Source organism: Paramisgurnus dabryanus, chromosome 1, assembly GCF_030506205.2.
Source record: "Paramisgurnus dabryanus chromosome 1, PD_genome_1.1, whole genome shotgun sequence".
Classification (NCBI taxonomy): Eukaryota; Metazoa; Chordata; class Actinopteri; order Cypriniformes; family Cobitidae; genus Paramisgurnus; species Paramisgurnus dabryanus.
The window spans coordinates 31272584-31292329 of NC_133337.1; the positions used below are offsets into that span (position 1 = coordinate 31272584).

Below are 19746 nucleotides of genomic sequence, written 5' to 3' on the forward strand. Positions count from 1 at the left end.
CGGCGGCGCGTCATGCGTTGTCCATGCGTTTTAAATGAATATGGACCCTAATTATGATTATGAACGCAAGAATTACTTCGTGGTCGGAAGCTGGGGCACAATCAACTTGGTCATAAAGCGGTGGGGACGTATACCACCCGCAAATTACGCGAATGGGGCTGCTGTGAGTGCTGGGGACAGCAACCTTCAACCTGGTGGCATGATAACTATCTTTAAAATTATGTATCTTTAAAAAGATTAATTATATGTAATTTATACAGTGAAGAAGACAGTGTTATTATTCATTTGATTCTATTTATGTACCTAAATACTACTGTTAGATCTTGCTTTATTTGTAACTTTGTTCTTTTCTATTTTTATATGCTCATAAGTTTTGCTGATCCGAAAATGATTCAATCTATGACTCAAAAAACGCAATGTAATCATTCATTTTACCACTACTATATAGTAAAATTATGTAATTTAAGAATGAGTCCACCCTATTTCACCCCTATTCTGTTTTAAAGTTCTGCCCTTGCCAGTGTTTCACACTAATTTGAGGGGTAAACTTTTTTTAGAGTTTGAGTTAAGGGTAATTTGGGGTTTCTTTGATTAAAACCAGGATCAGATGATTGTTGATCAAGGACGATCACATCTTACGTTGTGAAATCACAGCGACCCTATAATGAGGGGGGTGGGGCTTGGCCGGGGGGTGGGGCTTAGCTAGGGGACCCCCCATAAGCTTTGACATAATTCGAACACTGCTTACATGTAAGGGGACCTATGTGTATGTAGATAAAAACAGCTCATTCTAAGGTAATAAAAACAATACAGCTCATTATTTAAAGTCTTATATACACCACTGATAAGATAGTTATGTATATTATATTGCATTTTTGTCAAGAGATAAAAAGTTACACAATGCACCTTTAAAGGAGTAGCCATGCAAGCCTGTTTTAACATTTTTAATGCTTTAACAGACAACAGTCAATAGACAAAAGCATTTGAGCCAGTGTATTTCATACATATAGCTATTGACATAAGACTTATTTGCTTTGGATTTTCGGAATCCCACATCAAGCATAAACTGTAATCTTCAATGGCAATAATACCAGAAAACAGAATCCATTTTGGCAGAACAGCATGTTTTGATCATGTTCTTCTTTTTAATATTCAGCATTAAATGGGTAGTCTTTGTGCTTCACCCCCCTAGATGACATGAGGAAGAAAATCACATGTTAAATACAAAATGAGGTAGTGTGAGAAATACAGTCTGTCCCTATTAAAAAAGCTACTCACCAATGCATTGGACAAGCCCTGAAGTTTCTGTTAAAGCTCAAGATGGTCTTTATTTCCTCATCACTCAGTACAAAATCAAAGACCTGTGGATGTGAAAAAAAAATTTCAATTTGAAAAAGCTGTACTACAACTCTAAAACAACATGACATTTACATCCTGATCCTTTTTCTTGTCCTTCGTCTTACGCAAGCAATACAAGGAGCAGTATACGGAGGCATTACCATATTGTGGAAGAATAAATCAGTTGAAGGGAATTGTTATGCACGACACAAAGCTTTAGCCATGACTTAATGACAATACAGCACTAGCCTGGAGTACCCTATTGCTTTTATAAAATGGTTACCAAATAATAAAACAACTTAACTTCATTAAGTAAAATCACTAAAAGCCTTTATTCTGCTGAAAAAAAATAGTCCCTGACTGACTGAACAGTAAGAAAATGTTTGACATGTTTGAAATATTTGTTGATATGGGTGATACAGCCAGTGGTGTAGTGGTGCCTGGAGAAGTGGGTATACTCTTAAGTTATGCCCCCATTTTTTTTAAAGTAGAAGTGGGTATACCCAATGGCATCAAATAAAAAAGTGGGTATACTCTGTATACCTGCACTACACCACTGGATACAGCTATGAGTGCTGAACACAACGATTATGTGTGGTTTATCATAAAAAAAACACAGCTATTGACCAATCAGAATCAAAAGATATCCAACAGATGGACTTACTTGAAAGTTCTCTTGAATCCGCTGAGGTGTAATGGACTTGGGGATGACAATAACATTCCTCTGAATCTGGAAGCGGATCAGGACCTGTGCATTGGTGCAGAGCAAGCATGTCATGCTTTGAATCAATGGGAAGATCTAAAATAAACTAATTTTCCATACCTGGGCAGTGGTCTTTTTGTGCTTCTCTGCTATTGCTTTGATGTTTGGGTCATCAAGTAGCGAAGGATCTTCTGGTTTGGCCCTATATTTAAGAGAAATGTAAATGTTATCCGTGGTAACCGTATAAAATCATAATATGCAAAATTAAGCTATGGTCCCTACCATGGTCTGTCTGGCGACCCCAGGGGACTGTATGCAGTCACTGTAATGTTTTTAGACTGACAGTAATTTATTAGTTTCTCCTGAGTCAGGTATGGATGGCACTCAATCTAAAAAGAAATTCAGATTATTACCATTTTTTACCATTACCAATTTGAGTTCACTTTTAAAGTAAAAACAAAGAACAGCATTCTCAGTGTCTCATGCAAAGTAGGCCAGCAGACAAGGTCCAAATGACATTTTAAGACAAAAGATGCCTGTCCTTGACAAACAGCATGAGATTTAAGGGACAATTGCATTACACGATTGCTCAGGGCGAAATGCGGTTCATTGGATATGCTGACCTTTCTCTGTTCATCTGTAATTGTGAATGAAATAAAGCCAATGCTCATTCCTTTTTGGGTATATGGTACTGACCTGATTGTTGGCAGGTTTATACTTGAGTCCTGGTTTATTCAGGATAGCTTCGATTTGTTCTCGATTGAAGTTAGAGATACCAATAGCCTTAACCAACCCAGCATCCACTAACTCCTCCATGGCCTGTAACACAAAGGTCATACTGTATAGTTTGACAGCATTCCAACTATAAAGGCCTAATCTTAACCCCAAGTTAAAAGTTAATTGTTAGATAATGTCAATGTAAACTACAAAATAAATAAAATCAAATACACTATTCCTCCTTGCTGAAGTCATCTTACCTCCCAAGTGTCCAAAAAATGAGTGCCGTCACTGATGGTTAAGCCCTCGCTGTCCAGTGGAAATAGGTCTGACCCAGCCTGAAAAGCAAAAGTGACTTAAGAAATATATATTGCAGAAACAGGTGTTACATAGCAATGCCACTCTTGAATTAAAAAAACGGGGGGCAACGTTGAACGCCACCACAAATAAATGGTAACAAGAGCATCTTAAACTCTTCACACACATAAATAATTTACCTTAAATCCCATTGGCCAATGAACTAGGTAAAGATCCAGGTAATCCAGCTTCAGATCACTTAAAGTCTTCTGACAGGTCCCCTTGACGAGGGACTTTTCGTGAAAAGTGCACCAGAGCTGTCCAGAAAAAAAAACATTCAAATTTATATACAACTTTTACAATCTTGATTCAGGGTTACAAAACTCAAGCTAGTCTTAAAATAGACAGCGTGCAATCTGACATACCTTGCTGACCACAAACAGTTCTTCTCTTTTAACCACACCGTCTTTTATCATGGCATGAATTCCCTCTCCGACCTCGGTTTCGTTTTGGTACACCATGGCCCCATCAATGTGTCTGTAGCCTGCAGCAATGGCAGCTTTAACAGCCTCAGTCACTTTACCTGTAGGAGACTAAAAGAAAAAAAAAACACTAATAAAAAAACAACTCACTCTGTAGTGTAGGAGAGATCCCTGAGGTATCGCACAACTGGAAAATAAATGTACTATTATTAATTATTATGGTTTATATATTTATATAATAATCTTTTCACTACAAATAAAATTGCTTGGACCTGAGTGGGAACTTCATGATGGCAGGGGCCCCATATATGATGAACATTTAATGAAGAATCACTTACACACACACACACACACACACATTAATTTTTTTTTTTGAAATTTTCTGGGAACCCCTTAGAACTTTCTGGGGGTCCCTGGACCCCAGTTTGAAAACACCGGGCCCTCTTGAAAAACAGTTTTTACCAGTAGACGGTGGGCCGAGGCTCCGTATCTGCTTTACTTTTCGAAATGGATGATCCCCATGGAGGGAGAACCTGAATTTGTAAAGTTTGGACGGTTGTTTTATTCTCAACGATATGAAAAGTGTTGCCACTCGCATTTATTGCACATTTTCCCCCGAAATGATAAAATGTCCCCGTAAATATGCAGGCAAACGTGGTTGCCTACTATATCAGTCGAACCAATAGAGCGCCAAGATACTGACAAAGGATTATTATTAACCAATCAGACGTGGGTTAGTAGAACAGCTGTTACACGGATTCAGACACGAGCTGCAGCGGAATTGACCATCGCCAAGGACATTCTTTGTGTGATTGTAAGTATTCATTTGATTTAATTGATATCTATTTAAAATGTTTGTTGTGTACATTGGTTTGTTCAAACGTATGTATGCGTCTCGTTAGTGTTGTTTTACGTAGGCGTAGACTAACGTTAACTGTTCCGTACAACAATGATGTTCCGTGCATATTAACTTTTACCGCCGATCGGTCATACACAAAATATGTATATGTGTCGTCTTCATTTCTCTTACATCTCCGTTTAAGAGAGACACACCCCAGCCGAATGTTCTAGTAATATTTCATAAAGTTTGCGCCCACTGCGCTTTAAAATGACCGGTGGGCAAGCCACACTTCGACAGCTGCTGGGTGTGTAGACAACTAGAGCAGCGAAAATGTACATTTTTATATAATTTATGCTTTTCACAGTATTATAGTTTTTATAAGCTGCAATGTTTACTCCCTCTGTTTCTTCCACAGTTTTTTAAAAAAGTAAATTTAGCTTTGACAGTCAAAGTTCACGTTGTTAACAGCCTCTCCTCAATGACTGTTTTGCCGAAGTGCTTGTAACGTTACCCATTTGCATATGTGTGTTAATGTTCTTGTGTTTTTGTGTGGTGAGGTACCGGGTATAATCTCGATAGCACCCTTACGAAAATTAACCATGGTTTTATTGTGGTAAAAGTGTAGTAAACAATGTATTTTGTTGTATTGATTACTATCAGCAAAACTATGGTTTTACTACACTAACCACGATTTAACTATAAAACCATAGTTGTCAAAACAATAGTTATTTTGTGATTACCATGGTTTTACTACAGTAACCATTTTTTTAACCGTAGAAAAACAATGGTTAATTTTTGTAAGGGCAGGTGAAGTGATACCTAGTTTTATACTGTTAATTTTATTTTAACCCCTTTACTGCTGTTTTTCTGAACCTTATACTTCTTATGTTTGCAGATAATGCAATGTGTGGGGCCTGCTTGGATGTGTAAAGACCATGGGCTTAAGACCTCAGAGCCTGTGTTTTTACTGGCGTTGCCTCGCTATCCTCTGCCTCTACCACTAAAAAAGTGCAAAACAATAGGTTTAGGTTCTGCACATCACTGATTGAAGAAAAATGATTTGTAACTTTCAGCAGTGAAAAACTCATGCTACATATATTGTTTCCACCTGTTCCCTTAAGATGGGTAATAAACCAATTTCACATCGTTTAGGGGTCTCATTTATAAAACTGTGCGTAGGATCCTTACTAAAAGTCTACGTACACACAAAAGCCAAAAATGGCATACGCAAAAAAATATTAAGACCTATAAAACAAAGCACTGTTCCCTTTATAAATCACAGATCACCTGCAAGTGTTCATACATGAATCATCCTCAGGTCCCACCCTGCAAGCCCATCTCTCATTAAGTTTTTTCTTTTATAGAACACAACCTTTGTGTGGGAACTGGTGTACGCACATTTCCAGCCCCGTTTTGTGCATACGCCAGTTCCCACACAAAGGTTGTGATCTATACAAAACCGAACTTAATGGGAGAATGGGCTTGCAGGGTGGGACCTGAGAATGATTCATGTATGAACAATTGCAGGTGATCTGTGATTTATAAAGGGAACAGTGCTTTGTTTTGTCTTAATATTTTTTGCCGTATGCCATTTTTGGCTTTTGTGCATACGTAGACTTTTAGTAAGGATTTATAAATGAGACCCCAGGTGTCTGGTTTTGTTGATAATAACGATGCCAATCATGCCATAATTGAAAAGGAAAATTTTGTAGGTTGTTTTTATTATATTACTGTTAATACACTGCATCTACATTTGTACTACTCTTATACTTTTACTACACTGCACATGTGTATGTATATACACTGTACATGCGATTTTCTATGTAACTGTTATAATAATCTTAAACCATTTGTCTTTGATGCATTTTTGCTCTGCTATTTAAAGGCTACTGCTTAAACATTGCATATTTAATTTATACTACTGTAAACCATGCTACTTTCTTCACTGCATGTCTATACAATATACTATCAACCTTCCTTTGCAGTTTCTTCAATAAAAACTTCCTCTCTTCTCCTTTGTGCACTTTTTATCTTTGTGATATTTGTGAAATGGCTGTAGCACTGCCTGTGGTAGCTTGTGTTAGCTAGTTTGATTAACTTGTTTGTCGGTTCCTGGCTTTGTTACTTATATGCCTGTATTATTCTTGTGTACTGCTTTCTCTGCATTCAAGGTCTTTCCACAGAATCACTGATTAAATCAATTTCTGCCAACTTGTGCCTGTGAAGGGAATGGTGGGTCCACTATCCTCAAATACATGCATGCAGCACTTCATTTTTTGACATTTCTTTCCAGTAAACATGACAAAGCAGGGAAAATAATTGTCTGTCTTGCTTTATGACGTTGTGTTTCCAAGCGATAACAGATATCAGAATGGTGTAAAAAAATAGAACGGTGTATTTATTAAAGATTACAAAAAAATGACAGGACATGACAAAGATGGTTACATAAAATAAAAACGGTAAGAATGGGCAACGTTACCTCTACATTCACATTTTGTTTCAAACTGAATATTAAAACTGCATTAGTGGCTAAAATTAGTTAACAAGTTCAATCTTTCCAGCGAAACTCGCCAGTTTGTTGACATGCGTCATCACTTTTCCACGCACGCTATTGGATGAACGCAACAAATACGTCATGAACTTCGGACCCCAAACGTAGCTGCTTGCTCTATTCGCCGGGAAAATAACCTGGAGAAAGTTACCGATATTATAGTAATGTGCAAGGTGTGTAAGTGGCAACAATTTTTATTTGCTTTGTTGAAAAGCGTAGCGGTTACATAAAAAAAACTGCGTTATCCATCACAAGAGATCGTCTGATAACACGAAATCTCCCCTCGGCCCACCGTCTACAGCCTGAATTAGGAAAAAAGTTTTTGTCCTTTGGCAGCTAGACCTATGATTATATAATCCAAGTTTATCTAATAAAGTCTTATTAAAAGTTGATTTATATCTGTGAATTTGCTTACTCACTGTGACCAAACAAGTGAGTAAATAAGTGCCCTAAAGTAACCCTTACATTAACAAAAAAAACATTACACGCCCACTTCCCATTTTTAATTACTGCAAACTTTGGGATCGTTCATTGTAGTTTACCGATCCTTTACCTATAATCGATCATTCTAATTTACAGATTGTTTGTTTTGTTTTTATTTAAATATTACCGTAAACTAATACTATTCATTTCATTGTAACTTCACAACTTTTCCCCAAAATTTATGATACTCGATTAAGTCAATAATTTTTGTGCAAATGAAGAATATTGTATTAATCTATAAGTAATACTTTAATTATGCATGTTTTTTCAATAAATATTTTGAGTTTTATAACTTTCCCATGCAACGTGCAAGCATTGTGCACTTATGTAATGAAACATGATCGCTCTTGAAAACAAAAGAAAACACCAAATACCTTCCACGTGCCCAGGCCGACGATTGGCATATCTACCCCGGTGTTTAGCTTCACGGACGTTGCCATGGTGAACAAGTGATGATAAGCGCCTAATAAACTTTGACAAATGTTTCAAGTCCAACCGTCTGTGAGTTGTGTTCAAGCGGCTCGGTATATCGACTGTTCCTGTTGAGGCTGAGCCGAGCGTGGATGCGTGCCAATATATCTGGCGTACGTCGTATGCGGGGCTGACGTCAGAGGATTTGACCAATTGGATTCTGTTTTACCGTTAAAGGTGCTCTAAGCGAATTAAAGCGTTTTAGACCATAAAACATTTTTTGTTACATACCGGAAACATCTCCTCACTATCTGCTTGCTGCCTGTCCGCTGATCAAACTGTAAAAAAACGCGATCTCTGTAGACAGCCCAGGCTTCACAAACGGCAATATCAACAAATGGCGTAAGCCGTGGTTTTGAAGTCGTAATTCACGTGCTCAAAAATCTGCCTGGAACGGAGCATTAGGGAATCGTTTTAACAAATATAAAAACTCTCTCTTCATCAATCACTCACTTACTATCATGCCATGCCAGAGGATGTGTGACTTCATTTCATCAGTTGAATATATAGGCAAAGGATTTTAGATTAAAAAATATGTCATTTTGCATCTAAGCTCGGTTATTTTAAGAGTTTGTCAATTTGAATGTAAAAATTGCATGTAAAAAAGTATTAATTTATTTACAAAATAAATACAATACAGAGATTTAAGTGTACAGAACAGGCATGCCTGACTGCTGTCAAGAAACACGTTAAACAAACAAAAAATGCACTGTGGGTGTTAACAAATAAAACACAACATCTATTGTTCAATATTATCTACCAACATTTCAATTCATAATTATCTTTTTTAAATCTAAATTACATTGGTATGAGTTGTTGACCATTTTTTTGTGGATACAATGATTTTGGAAACATGAATTTAAAGCCTTTAATGAGAAATACAGAAACATAATCTAAACAAACCACGAAACATTTAAGGATAAAGTTAGAGTTTTTTTTTTCAGAAGAAAATGTCCCTATGGCCTTATTCTACACTCCTCATCATTGGCTTGATTGATCCCTGTCAGCAGTCCTCTCTTCTTCCTCATCATCTTCCTCATCCTCCTCATCTTCCCCTTCCTCTCCCTGTGCTGCCCCTCGACCAGTTTTCGGACCCTTGCAGATTTTAAGGTGCCGTGTAAGGTGGTATTTAGTAAGAAAGCCCTTGCTGCATTTTTCACAGATGAAATCCCGTTTACCATCGTGAGAGTTTAAATGTTTCTTGAGATGGTCCATCTTCAAGAACTGCTTGTCACATTTTGGACAGCTTATCTGGCGATCTCTAGAATGGGGAAAGATAAATAAAGAACAATCAACGAGGTGACTACTAGAAATTATATGACGATCTCAAATTATTTTATTTGTCCAGTGTGATTGGATGACTACGTCTACGTCTATTGCATGACGTTTGATTTGACCATGAAAGGGAAAAATTGTCATTTCAAACATAGAGAGAGTGTAAAGGGTCAATTTTGTTTTAAATGTATCTATCTACCATCATTTCTTTCATTAAACATGGGCATATTTGTAGCAATAGTCAAAAATACATTATGGGTCAAAATTATTGATTTTGTATACCAAAAATAATTTGAATATTAAGTAAAGATCATATATTTAAGTAAAGATATATATTTAAAATGTATTTATTATTAGTAATATGTGTTTCTAAGGACTTCATCTGGACAACTTTAAAGGCGATTTTATAAATATTTCGATTTTTTCCACTCTCAGATTCCAGATTTTTAAATATCGTTCTATCATAACAAACCATGCATCAATGGAAAGCTTATTCATTCAGCTTTCAGATAATGTATAAATCTCAATTTCAAGAATTTACCCTTCTGATTGGGTTTGTGGTCCAGGGTCACATTTTAAAGCTGTGCAAAATTATAGCATAGCTATTAAGTTGAAAAACTTACAACGAATGTGAATACATGTGCTGTTTAAGGTCTTGTTTCCGCACAAACATCCTGTCACAATGGTCGCACTTAAAGTTCTTGGTACCGTTGTGTATGACCATATGAGATTCCACATGTGCTTTCTGAGTGAAAGACTTTCCACATACTGTACACCTAAAGTTCTTCTGACCTGCAGAAAAAAGCAGCATATATTTAGCCAAAGATATTGGATATAGCAAGGTTGAGCATTTATATTACTATGAATAGGGGACAATGCAACGCTCATTATGACCGCTTTGGTGACAGAATTACGCCTTCCATTTAAAAGAGCCGATCATCAAGACTAATGAATATCTGGGGGAGGAGCTCTATACAGAGTCACGTGAGGCGCTTGCCAAACTGTGTGCATGCGCAGTTGCTAAAACGACCTTGAATAAAGTGTTTTTAGCACACTCAAAACTAAAGTCTTGCCTGATTGAAAAAACTGCACAGAGGTGTTGCAAACATGGCCACCTAGTGGTGCCACTTCACTAGCACTTTGATTCAGCCTATTATGCTGTTTGCAATAGTTTCAGGTTGTAAAAGCACAGCGAAGTCATGTTTGACATACTTCAGGTTATCATCTGCCAAACATCTGATAAAAATAAATCGTGTGTCTGTTTTGATAACAGGGAAAACACATTGGGGCGGTTTCTCAGACAGGGATTAGACTAGACCTAGACTAAAATAAATGTAAGAGCTGTCCAAACTCAAAACAACTTGCACTGACATACCTTAAAATACATCTGTGCCCTTTGTTTTGCTTCAAAATGCACATAAGTAATGTTTTTAGTAAGACATGTTTGTTAAAACTAGTTATATTTCGCAATTAAACTCAGGTCTAGTCCTGGCTTAAGCTAATCCCTGTCCGGGAAACCGCCACAATATCTGCTAAATGCAGATCATAAAATGTAACTCACCACCTAATGGTGTGTAGCTAAAACAATTAAATGGGTTTTTTTTTAGCATATAGCTACTATATTTCTATATCATTGTTTTTTTACCTGTGTGAATTCTCAGGTGTTTTCTGAGATTGCTCGGATCACTAAAAGCTTTGCTGCAGTAGCTGCACTTGTGCGGTCTCATGCCCATGTGACCCATGAAATGCACGTTAAGTTTGGTGGACGTGGTGAACGCTCTCGTGCACATGCTGCATTTAAACTTCCTCTCGCGGCCGTGAGCGTGCCCGTTGCTGCTGGAATGTTCGCTCATGTCTGAATGGCACTGCCATTGTGGAGGGGAGGTGGAGCGGGATGCCTCGTTGGTCACTTTCTCTTGTGATTGGTTGTGGGTAGCATGTGCAGGGTGGTCCTGGGCGGGGCTTTGGCTCTGGGCATGGCTGTTAAGGTGAGATTTAAATTCGGTGAAAGAGGCACACTCTTTTCCACAGTGACAAATCTGGCCTTCTGGCACTGCTGGTACACCTGAAAAGATATAGTAATGACTGGATTTGTCATTGTGATGTAAACAAAATGGCGGCCTCCAAGTGAAAAGATTTTTTTAAGTTTATTAAAACTATTAAGTTTGTACTGTTTTTAATTTCACATTCATATAGCCAATCCCAGTGTTAATCTATTAAGACATGCATGCGTTTATAGTCGGGGTACCCTTTAATACCCATTGTCACACCTAGCTGCCTGCTGTAATCCCCGCTGTAATAAAAAAGGAGCTCCTGGTCTGGCAGAATCTCTCTGGATGTGCAGAAATAAAGCTTCCCGTTGTCAATATATGCCACAAGGTTTCTTTCTTCTGAAGTCCTGCAAATATAATTGACCTGATGACTTTCATACAAGGCATGACATGTTATTTCTTTAGACCTGTCCGACTCCATGGTAGAAAAAACAAATACTATGGAAGTCAATGTTTGTTTACCATGATTTATCAAAACATCTTCTTTTATGTTCACACAATAAAATTTTCATTTCTGGATGATCTATCCCTTTAATTAAGATTAGATAATTAAAACTTCTGATATTTCTGATTAAAAAAGTGTTTTTTGGATGAAGTTACCTTGCTTTCCGTACAAACATCATCCAGTTGCACTCGTGCTCATCTGTCGTGACGATGCAGAACTCTTGAATATCATTGTGAAACATCTATGGTACAATAAGGAAACAGCAATCAGCCACGGCCATGGACAGAATAATAACATAATATGTATATTGGTTAAATAGTGTGTGATAATATTTTAACCAATTAACACTTAAATTTGATATTTACCTTCCATATCTGAGGGGTGTCCTTGTCAGACCAGTCTGTAAGTTCGACACTGCTGCAGTGCTGTCCAACCATAGGCCCAAAGCAGGTGCGTGAAGGTATGGTCTCTCTAGCAAACACACCTACAGCAAAAAAAAAAAAAACCGCCAATGGGATAAAGCAGTTTTGGATTTAAATTAGTGAAACAACAAGCTTACATTACTTACCAGAAGGCTCATCATTTACTGAAATCCGCATGCATAAGGGGCGGGGCAGAGAGAGGCGGGCTCTACTCTGAATGGGCGTGTCTGGGATGAATGTGACAGGTCCATGCTCGGGGCAGTCGGAGGGATACGACCGCTCACACAAAGTACACCCTTGTAGATGATAAAAAGTATGAAATTGACCAAACCACATGACACTGTTTAATGTACTAATCCAGTGGTTCTCAAACTGGAGTGTGTGAGATGGTGCCAACAACATTGTTGTTACATTGTGCTTCATTGTTAAAATGTTTAGTTTGAGAATCTTTTATGTCATTAATTTTCTCTTGGGGCGCCAAGGGGTGCACCCTACACAAGGAGGTTTGAGAACCACTGCCCTAATCCAATGCAAAATGACTATACAAACTTACAAATGTTAAAGGCCGTGGCCATGTTTTCCTTATTGGAGGTTGAGTCTTCTAGTTGCAATGTAGAGTTCACCAGCACCAGGCTATTGTCTGGTCCTAGAGACACCTCAGCAGTGATGGGCGACACGTTGACAGCTTCTAGTCCCATACCCGCAGGGCCGTGTAAAGAAACAGGTTCTAGCTGAGACTGTTGGGGCATGGCCCCAGTGAGCACAACACTAACCACCCCAGAGCTCAGCCCTCCAGTAGTGTTGGTTCGTACTCTGCCACCCATATGCTCCTGCTCCATCACTACTGGCAGATCCAGCCCTGCTCCATGCAGGGGCATAACACCTCCGGAGGAATCCAAACCTTCATGAGGCTGAGGTCTGGGCCCAAGCTGCTGCTGGGTCTCTGCCACCACTACACCTTCCATGGTGGCCAAGTCTTCTTCCATTCCATTCGGAGACATGGGACTACTGACACGTGACTCCATGGTTAGTCCCGTGGTGTCTAGCTGCACTTCGTGAGAGCCTCCCTGGTGGAGATCACCTTGGCCTCCTACCTGCCGTGAGTCTAGGGACACCAAGCCCTGTTCTAGAGGGCCACCTGGACCACTGTATGGGTCTAAGCCAGAAGGGTGGTTGCTGGAGACGGAAAGCGTACCATCCATGTTAAGGCTGCTCGGATGAATGTACTGAGGTGGTGGACGATCTGCCAGGTATGACAAAATACCTTAAGAGAATAGAGAATTTATTTATATATTTAACAAGCATTTCCTTGGGATGGCTGAGGAAAGGATGACAACCCTTGGTTTAAAGTATAATGTTACCTGGAAGAATATGTCTGAAGTAGCTACTCTCCAGGTGGGGATATGGAGGAGGTGGTAATGTATAATTTCTCTCTGGAAGGCCACACATAACACCTCTGTCCCCTAAAGGACCCATGGGTAACATCAAGGACAGCGCAGAAGGAAGAGGCCCAAGAGATGGACCCAAGCTGGGTATAGCGACCGGCATGCCTGAAATGAAACAAGATGTGTGTTATTAAACTTTTCTTATCATACAGAACATCACAGCAATGCATCAAGGTGTTTGTGTCCTGACCTGAAGTGGTGATGGGGTTGTGGGTTGGAGATGATGGAAGGCAAAGGTGACTTGCACTCACAGGGGGCACGCTGAGCTGGTCCATGCCCACTGGGCTGAGGTTCATGTCATTCATGCTAAACAAAAGAGATGGTATATAGCATTCAGGTATAATTTATATATGCTGATGTCACATGCATGTGTATTTGTTTACCTGACAGCGTAGATTAATTAAGGCATTGAGGTGACGGATGGATTACTGGATCTGCAAATAAAAAAGATTGTCTATGTTAATAAATAAAACCTTTTGAGTCTCTATCTATAGCTGTTTTTATTTTATTTGGGTCAATTTCATAAGCTGACTACAGTTATCACTCCTTTAAACACTATTCCACGTGAAAAAAAATACTTTAGTATACTTTAACATTTACTATAGTAAATTTCTACATACTATAGTGTTTTCAAACCTTACCATAGTAAATATTGCAGTATTTTCAACAGTTTATTAAATTATTATACTTAATACTGAAGAATACCATAGCATACGTTAACGAAGTGTAGTATTAATTACTATGATATTCTACAGTAGCCTATACTACAAGTTACTACAGTTTACTATAGTAAATACTAAAGCATACTACAGTATTTTTTAACCACTTTTAGTTTAACCACTGCATCTTCTAACGTAACATCTACCAACAACAACAAAATGTGTAGGTAAACAAACGTCGACAAGACAAACAAAGCATTAAGTGTTTTAAGAACAAGCTAGTACTGAGTTAGCTATTTAACCAGGTTTAAGAGAAACGCAATGTAACCTAGAAATGTATGTAGATGCTATTGCAGGAATGAGTAGATATTATTTAAACACACAAATAATTTACTTAAATTCACAGCCCAATGTTTACTCCACTCTCCGTACAAGATAAATAATATGAAAACAATAACATTGCTAAAGGCAAAGGGGTATGACTCAAGGTGGGAATCTGTATCAAAATAAGAGTCCGACAACGTGTCCGCTTAAATGAAATAAAAACTGTAGTATACTTTATTTTTACTAAATTAAAATGTCTGTATTCTATAGTATTTTAATTATACCATAATAAATATTAAATTATTCTACTATATTTACCACATTAGTGTTACAACTACAGAATACTATAATATTAACAAGGTGTAAAATTACCATAATATACTACAAATTCTACAGTTCACTACAGTGAATACTAAAGTAACTTATGCTAAAGTATATTACTCGTGTAGCTGGCATGAACCTTCAGGTAAAAGTGTAGCGGCGAATCACAAGACTTTTATTTTGCATACTAAGACAGGTTTCCTGTGTTCCGCTACACCGGAAAACAAAAGTACGGTGACTGTTCGCCTGAAAACCTGCTGTGTAATCTTTGCTTTTACACTCACCGTACATACTTTTTTAAAGAAAGCAGTCATGCCTGACTATTTGGGTTCTGAGCAACGCAAAGTTAAAGAGGAGGAAAAGGAGGACAAACCAATTCGAGGTATTATTTGTGAGACGTTTCGTGTCTTTTTAATGGATGAAATCAGCAAGTTAGCATTTGCTAACTAGCCGCAATGTAGTTAAAATGTGTCAACAACAACAACATTCAAAATGTATATAACTTACTACACCTATTTCAAAGATGCTTTTGAGTTTATTCCTCTTTGCTCCATCATGCTATGTGACGTTTAACACAGAATCTCATAAATATCTGTTTGCATTTAAAAGTGAACATTATACCCAAAATTGTGCCATATTAAGTGTTTTAATGTCGATCATTGTTTTATTCTTTTAGCCTTGGATGAAGGAGATATTGCACTCCTAAAAACCTATGTAAGTTGGGCATTTAAACATTATATTTAGATTTTAGTCTCAGTGATGTCATTTGAAATTAATTAATGTATTATTTGTTAATGTCTAACAGGGCCAAAGCACTTATTCCAGACAGATCAAACAAGTGGAAGATGATATTCAATCCCTTCTGAAGAAAATAAATGAGCTCACAGGTAAATGCACCATCATTGTAAAATTCCAACATTTTGTGGATCCACTCATTAATTCACATTGTTGTGCACTGAAGCAGCATATGGTAAAATCCTGGGATTTTTGTGTATGTTTCAGGCATTAAAGAATCTGATACAGGTCTGGCTCCTCCTGCACTATGGGATCTGGCAGCAGACAAACAGACTCTGCAGAGTGAACAGCCTCTGCAGGTTGCCAGGTATAAAAATACTGATGGCACAATGAACATTATCTATCTATCTACCTATCTACCTATCTATCTATCTATCTATCTATCTATCTATCTATCTATCTATCTACCTACCTACCTACCTACCTACCTATCTACCCTATCTACCCTATCTACCCTATCTACCCTATCTACCCTATCTACCCTATCTATCTATCTATCTATCTATCTATCTATCTATCTATCTATCTATCAATATTTTTTTTGATTGTCTGTTTTTGTTTGTTCTTAGGTGCACCAAGATAATCAACGCTGACTCTGAGGATCCAAAGTACATCATTAATGTGAAACAGTTTGCCAAGTTTGTAGTGGACCTGAGCGACCAGGTTGCTCCCACTGACATTGAAGAAGGAATGAGAGTTGGGTAAGGAGAAAATGATGGATTATTCACTTTACATTCTAACTCCATGAACACCTTAAATGTTTCTCTTGTTAGTGGTGCTTGCATTTATGCAATAACAAATAACTATTGTTATTGCTTGGGTATATTCTTCTTCTATGACTTTAAAAGTGGGGCGAGAGGGGTGACAAACCACCCAAAAAATCCCATAGACTTTGATGGGTCATAGCCCGCTCGAAAAGATTTTGTAGAAACGTGAGTTACAACATTTGAAGAGGGCAGTAGACTCACATTGGGGTGTACATTGTACCCCTGGCCTTGGGGTGTAAGAGGCACCCGACATTTCCCATAGAAAACCCATTAAAATTAACATTGCGCTGAACTTTAATGGGTCAAAGCAAGGATTTTGTAGAAACATGTGGGTTACTAACTTTGAAGAGGGTGGTAGACTCTATTAGAACACACCCCACAATGGAGTTTAAGTTCACCCTAGCAACCATTTTAGGCACCCTAGCAAGTGATCCCATTGACTGCCATTATAAAATGCTTAGATGGGTGGCCTCATTTTACTTGGGTATCCAATCAGCCTCTCAGGATCCTAATAGAGCTATTAAGCCACACCCAAGCAACCACTTTTGAGCACCCTAGCAACAAAAACTCAAACAGTTATATCTTCAAATTTGAATGTTATAGAGACATGGCGGTTGCTTTACATTACTCAAACTGGCAAGCAGCCTATGGAGTATCATCACTGGCCACTGCCAAGCCACTCCTAGCAACCAAAAACAGTACCCTAGCAACGGAATTAATAAAGCCTATATCTCTGTATCAGAACATCGTAGAGACACAAGGGTTGGGTCATTTTATTTATGGCTTGGAGTATAATCACTGGTGGATGCTAATTCACTCCCTAGCAACTAATTTAAAAGCCTATATCTCTTCATCAGAACATTGTAGAGACACAGGGGTTGGATCGTTTTACTTGTGGCTTGAAGTATATTCACTGCTTGATTTTGCCATGGAAAGCAACACTTTTTTTAAGTTTTATCTAGTTGATCTTACAACCATTATATCTGTTAACAGTGTCGACAGGAATAAGTATCAGATCCACATTCCACTGCCACCCAAAATCGATCCCACTGTCACCATGATGCAGGTAAGCAAAAGCTGTGCTTTGTCATTTGCCTGCTATAAGTTTTACAGACAGGATACCAAATAATAAAGTTTTAAATGTAAACAGGTGGAGGAGAAGCCTGATGTGACCTATAGTGATGTTGGAGGATGCAAAGAGCAGATAGAGAAGCTCAGAGAAGTGGTTGAGACCCCTCTTCTCCATGTAAGTCACAAATGGTTCCCTATTAACAAAAAATATATATATATAATGTCATTAGGATGTTAATTATAACCATCATTTTAACCTCAGCCGGAGCGTTTTGTAAATCTGGGTATTGAGCCTCCAAAGGGTGTATTGCTGTTCGGACCCCCCGGTACAGGAAAGACCCTGTGTGCCCGAGCCGTGGCTAACCGCACTGATGCCTGCTTCATCAGGGTCATCGGATCCGAGCTGGTTCAGAAGTATGTTGGAGAGGTAAGTGTCTTTACAGTAAAATTGGTAAAACAATAAAATTTTGTGATTAAGTGCAATTGCCATATTTCTGTGCTTAATCTAGGGTGCCAGGATGGTTCGTGAATTGTTTGAGATGGCGAGAACCAAGAAAGCCTGTCTAATCTTCTTCGATGAAATTGATGCTATTGGAGGTAATTTTGTTTGTTTACAGTAAACTAACAATACAGTAGGGACCAGATTATGGTCCTGTGGGAACGCTGGCAGTCCAAGGCTCAGTCTGTAATCCAGCTCTAATTATATAGTGTTATTATGGGTAATATCTCAGTCACATAGGTGTCTTTTGTGTAATGTAATCCTTACTAATCTTGATCTTAAGCCTCACAGTGACTCGGCCACTTTATTAATGCTGCTGTCTTGTAGGTGCCCGTTTTGATGATGGAGCTGGAGGTGATAATGAAGTGCAGAGGACTATGCTGGAGTTGATCAATCAGCTTGATGGCTTCGATCCAAGGGGAAACATTAAAGTCTTGATGGCCACCAACAGACCGGACACACTGGATCCTGCTCTTATGAGACCCGGTCGACTGGACAGAAAGATTGAGTTCAGCCTGCCCGACCTAGAAGTGAGTGTTAAATATTATTATTCATTTTAAAATGCTATTAATACAATCCGATTAGTAATGACTATGAAGTGGGCAGAAAATAGCAATAATGTAATGTGTTACATTGTAATTGTATGCTCTTTGCAGGGGCGTACCCACATCTTTAAGATCCATGCTCGCTCCATGAGTGTTGAGAGAGATATCCGCTTTGAGCTGTTAGCTCGTCTTTGTCCAAACAGCACAGGTAAGTACTGATCTCGAATTCGGATTAAACAGGGCTTAATGTTAATCAACGTTGATGTTTCAGGTACATCTTTATTTAATGAATGGTTGTTATTTGTTTTCTAACCAGGTGCTGAGATTCGCAGTGTGTGTACAGAGGCAGGCATGTTTGCCATCAGAGCTCGTCGAAAAATCGCTACGGAGAAAGATTTTCTGGAGGCCGTGAACAAAGTCATCAAATCCTACGCCAAGTTCAGCGCCACCCCTCGCTACATGACTTACAACTAAATTCATGTTTTTTCCCCTTATGTGTTTGTTTTCTGCCTGATAGTGGATCCTAAGTGGATTTTCATGTTTCTGTGATATTATTGAACTAATAAAAACCATCCATATTACACTTCCACAATTTCTACAGTTTTATTCCATGCTCATTGGTGATTTCAAAGGTGCATTGTGTAACTTTCAGGAGGATATAATATACATCATTATATTATCAGTGGTGTATAAAGAGCTTACAAAATTAACCATATTGTTTTTATTACCTTAGAACAGTGTTTCTCAAACTTTTGCAGCCCAAGGACCACTTTATCTTCCAATTTTTTTCTGAAGACCACCTAACAGAATCCCAATCTAACACGCTCCCAAAAAACAACAAAATAGGAAGGATAAGCTAAATTTAAGTTTAATATGCAACTGTTTCAAGTCAAAAACTAATTTTTTAAACACAAATGCAATGCTATGTTCAGAAATTATATGAATTTTATTTCATTTGAACAAGTAAATGTGAAATGAGTTACAGCTTAATATGAACAACAAACTGAACATATGAAAAAAAAAACTGCAATTAAACATACAGTAGTATAACAGCCTAGGTCCCACTTAATGTCATTCCAAAGAGCCCTTAGTTTAAAACTGAGGTGGTGGGTATACTGTATATGAAGTCTTTGGTTGTAACTATGGTAACAATAAAATAAAAAGCCTAGTTTAGGTCATCTTTTGGCAGACCACTGGGGGTGGGGGGGTTTGGTGCGGACCACACTTTGAGAATTACTGCCTTA

At 38.2% G+C, this 19746-nt stretch overlaps 3 protein-coding genes across 4 annotated transcripts; 1 reads left to right on the forward strand and 2 right to left on the reverse strand.

Annotated features, from left to right (window-relative positions):
• Positions 1–929: 929 nt before the first annotated feature.
• Positions 930–7975, reverse strand: akr1b1.2 (aldo-keto reductase family 1, member B1 (aldose reductase), tandem duplicate 2). Its single transcript, XM_065289768.2, has 10 exons — positions 7787–7975; positions 3481–3648; positions 3256–3372; positions 3019–3096; positions 2738–2860; positions 2324–2430; positions 2162–2243; positions 2003–2086; positions 1279–1361; positions 930–1188 (listed from the first exon to the last, which is right to left on the reverse strand). Exons 1-10 carry the CDS (start codon positions 7850–7852, stop codon positions 1146–1148), a joined length of 951 nt encoding a protein of 316 aa, XP_065145840.1. The 5' UTR covers positions 7853–7975; the 3' UTR covers positions 930–1145.
• A 507-nt stretch (positions 7976–8482) lies between these two features.
• prdm4 (PR domain containing 4) lies at positions 8483–14673 on the reverse strand. 2 transcript variants are annotated; one of them, XM_065289767.2, is made up of 12 exons: positions 14575–14673; positions 13905–13955; positions 13712–13827; positions 13438–13626; positions 12630–13340; positions 12223–12372; positions 12020–12138; positions 11810–11895; positions 11429–11556; positions 10804–11223; positions 9782–9950; positions 8483–9144 (listed from the first exon to the last, which is right to left on the reverse strand). In XM_065289767.2, the coding sequence occupies exons 3-12, from the start codon at positions 13824–13826 to the stop codon at positions 8865–8867; spliced, it is 2367 nt and encodes a 788-aa protein (XP_065145839.1). In that variant the 5' UTR covers position 13827; positions 13905–13955; positions 14575–14673; the 3' UTR covers positions 8483–8864. The 2 variants fall into 2 exon arrangements, with proteins under 2 accessions (XP_065145839.1, XP_073670664.1); XM_073814563.1 differs by having other exon boundaries at positions 14579–14671.
• A 357-nt stretch (positions 14674–15030) lies between these two features.
• On the forward strand, positions 15031–19085 carry psmc2 (proteasome 26S subunit, ATPase 2). Its single transcript, XM_065284938.2, has 12 exons — positions 15031–15207; positions 15502–15539; positions 15631–15712; positions 15828–15927; positions 16190–16321; positions 17381–17453; positions 17538–17633; positions 17721–17885; positions 17968–18055; positions 18285–18487; positions 18614–18710; positions 18819–19085. The coding sequence occupies exons 1-12, from the start codon at positions 15138–15140 to the stop codon at positions 18974–18976; spliced, it is 1302 nt and encodes a 433-aa protein (XP_065141010.1). The 5' UTR covers positions 15031–15137; the 3' UTR covers positions 18977–19085.
• The last annotated feature ends 661 nt before the right edge of the window (positions 19086–19746 follow it).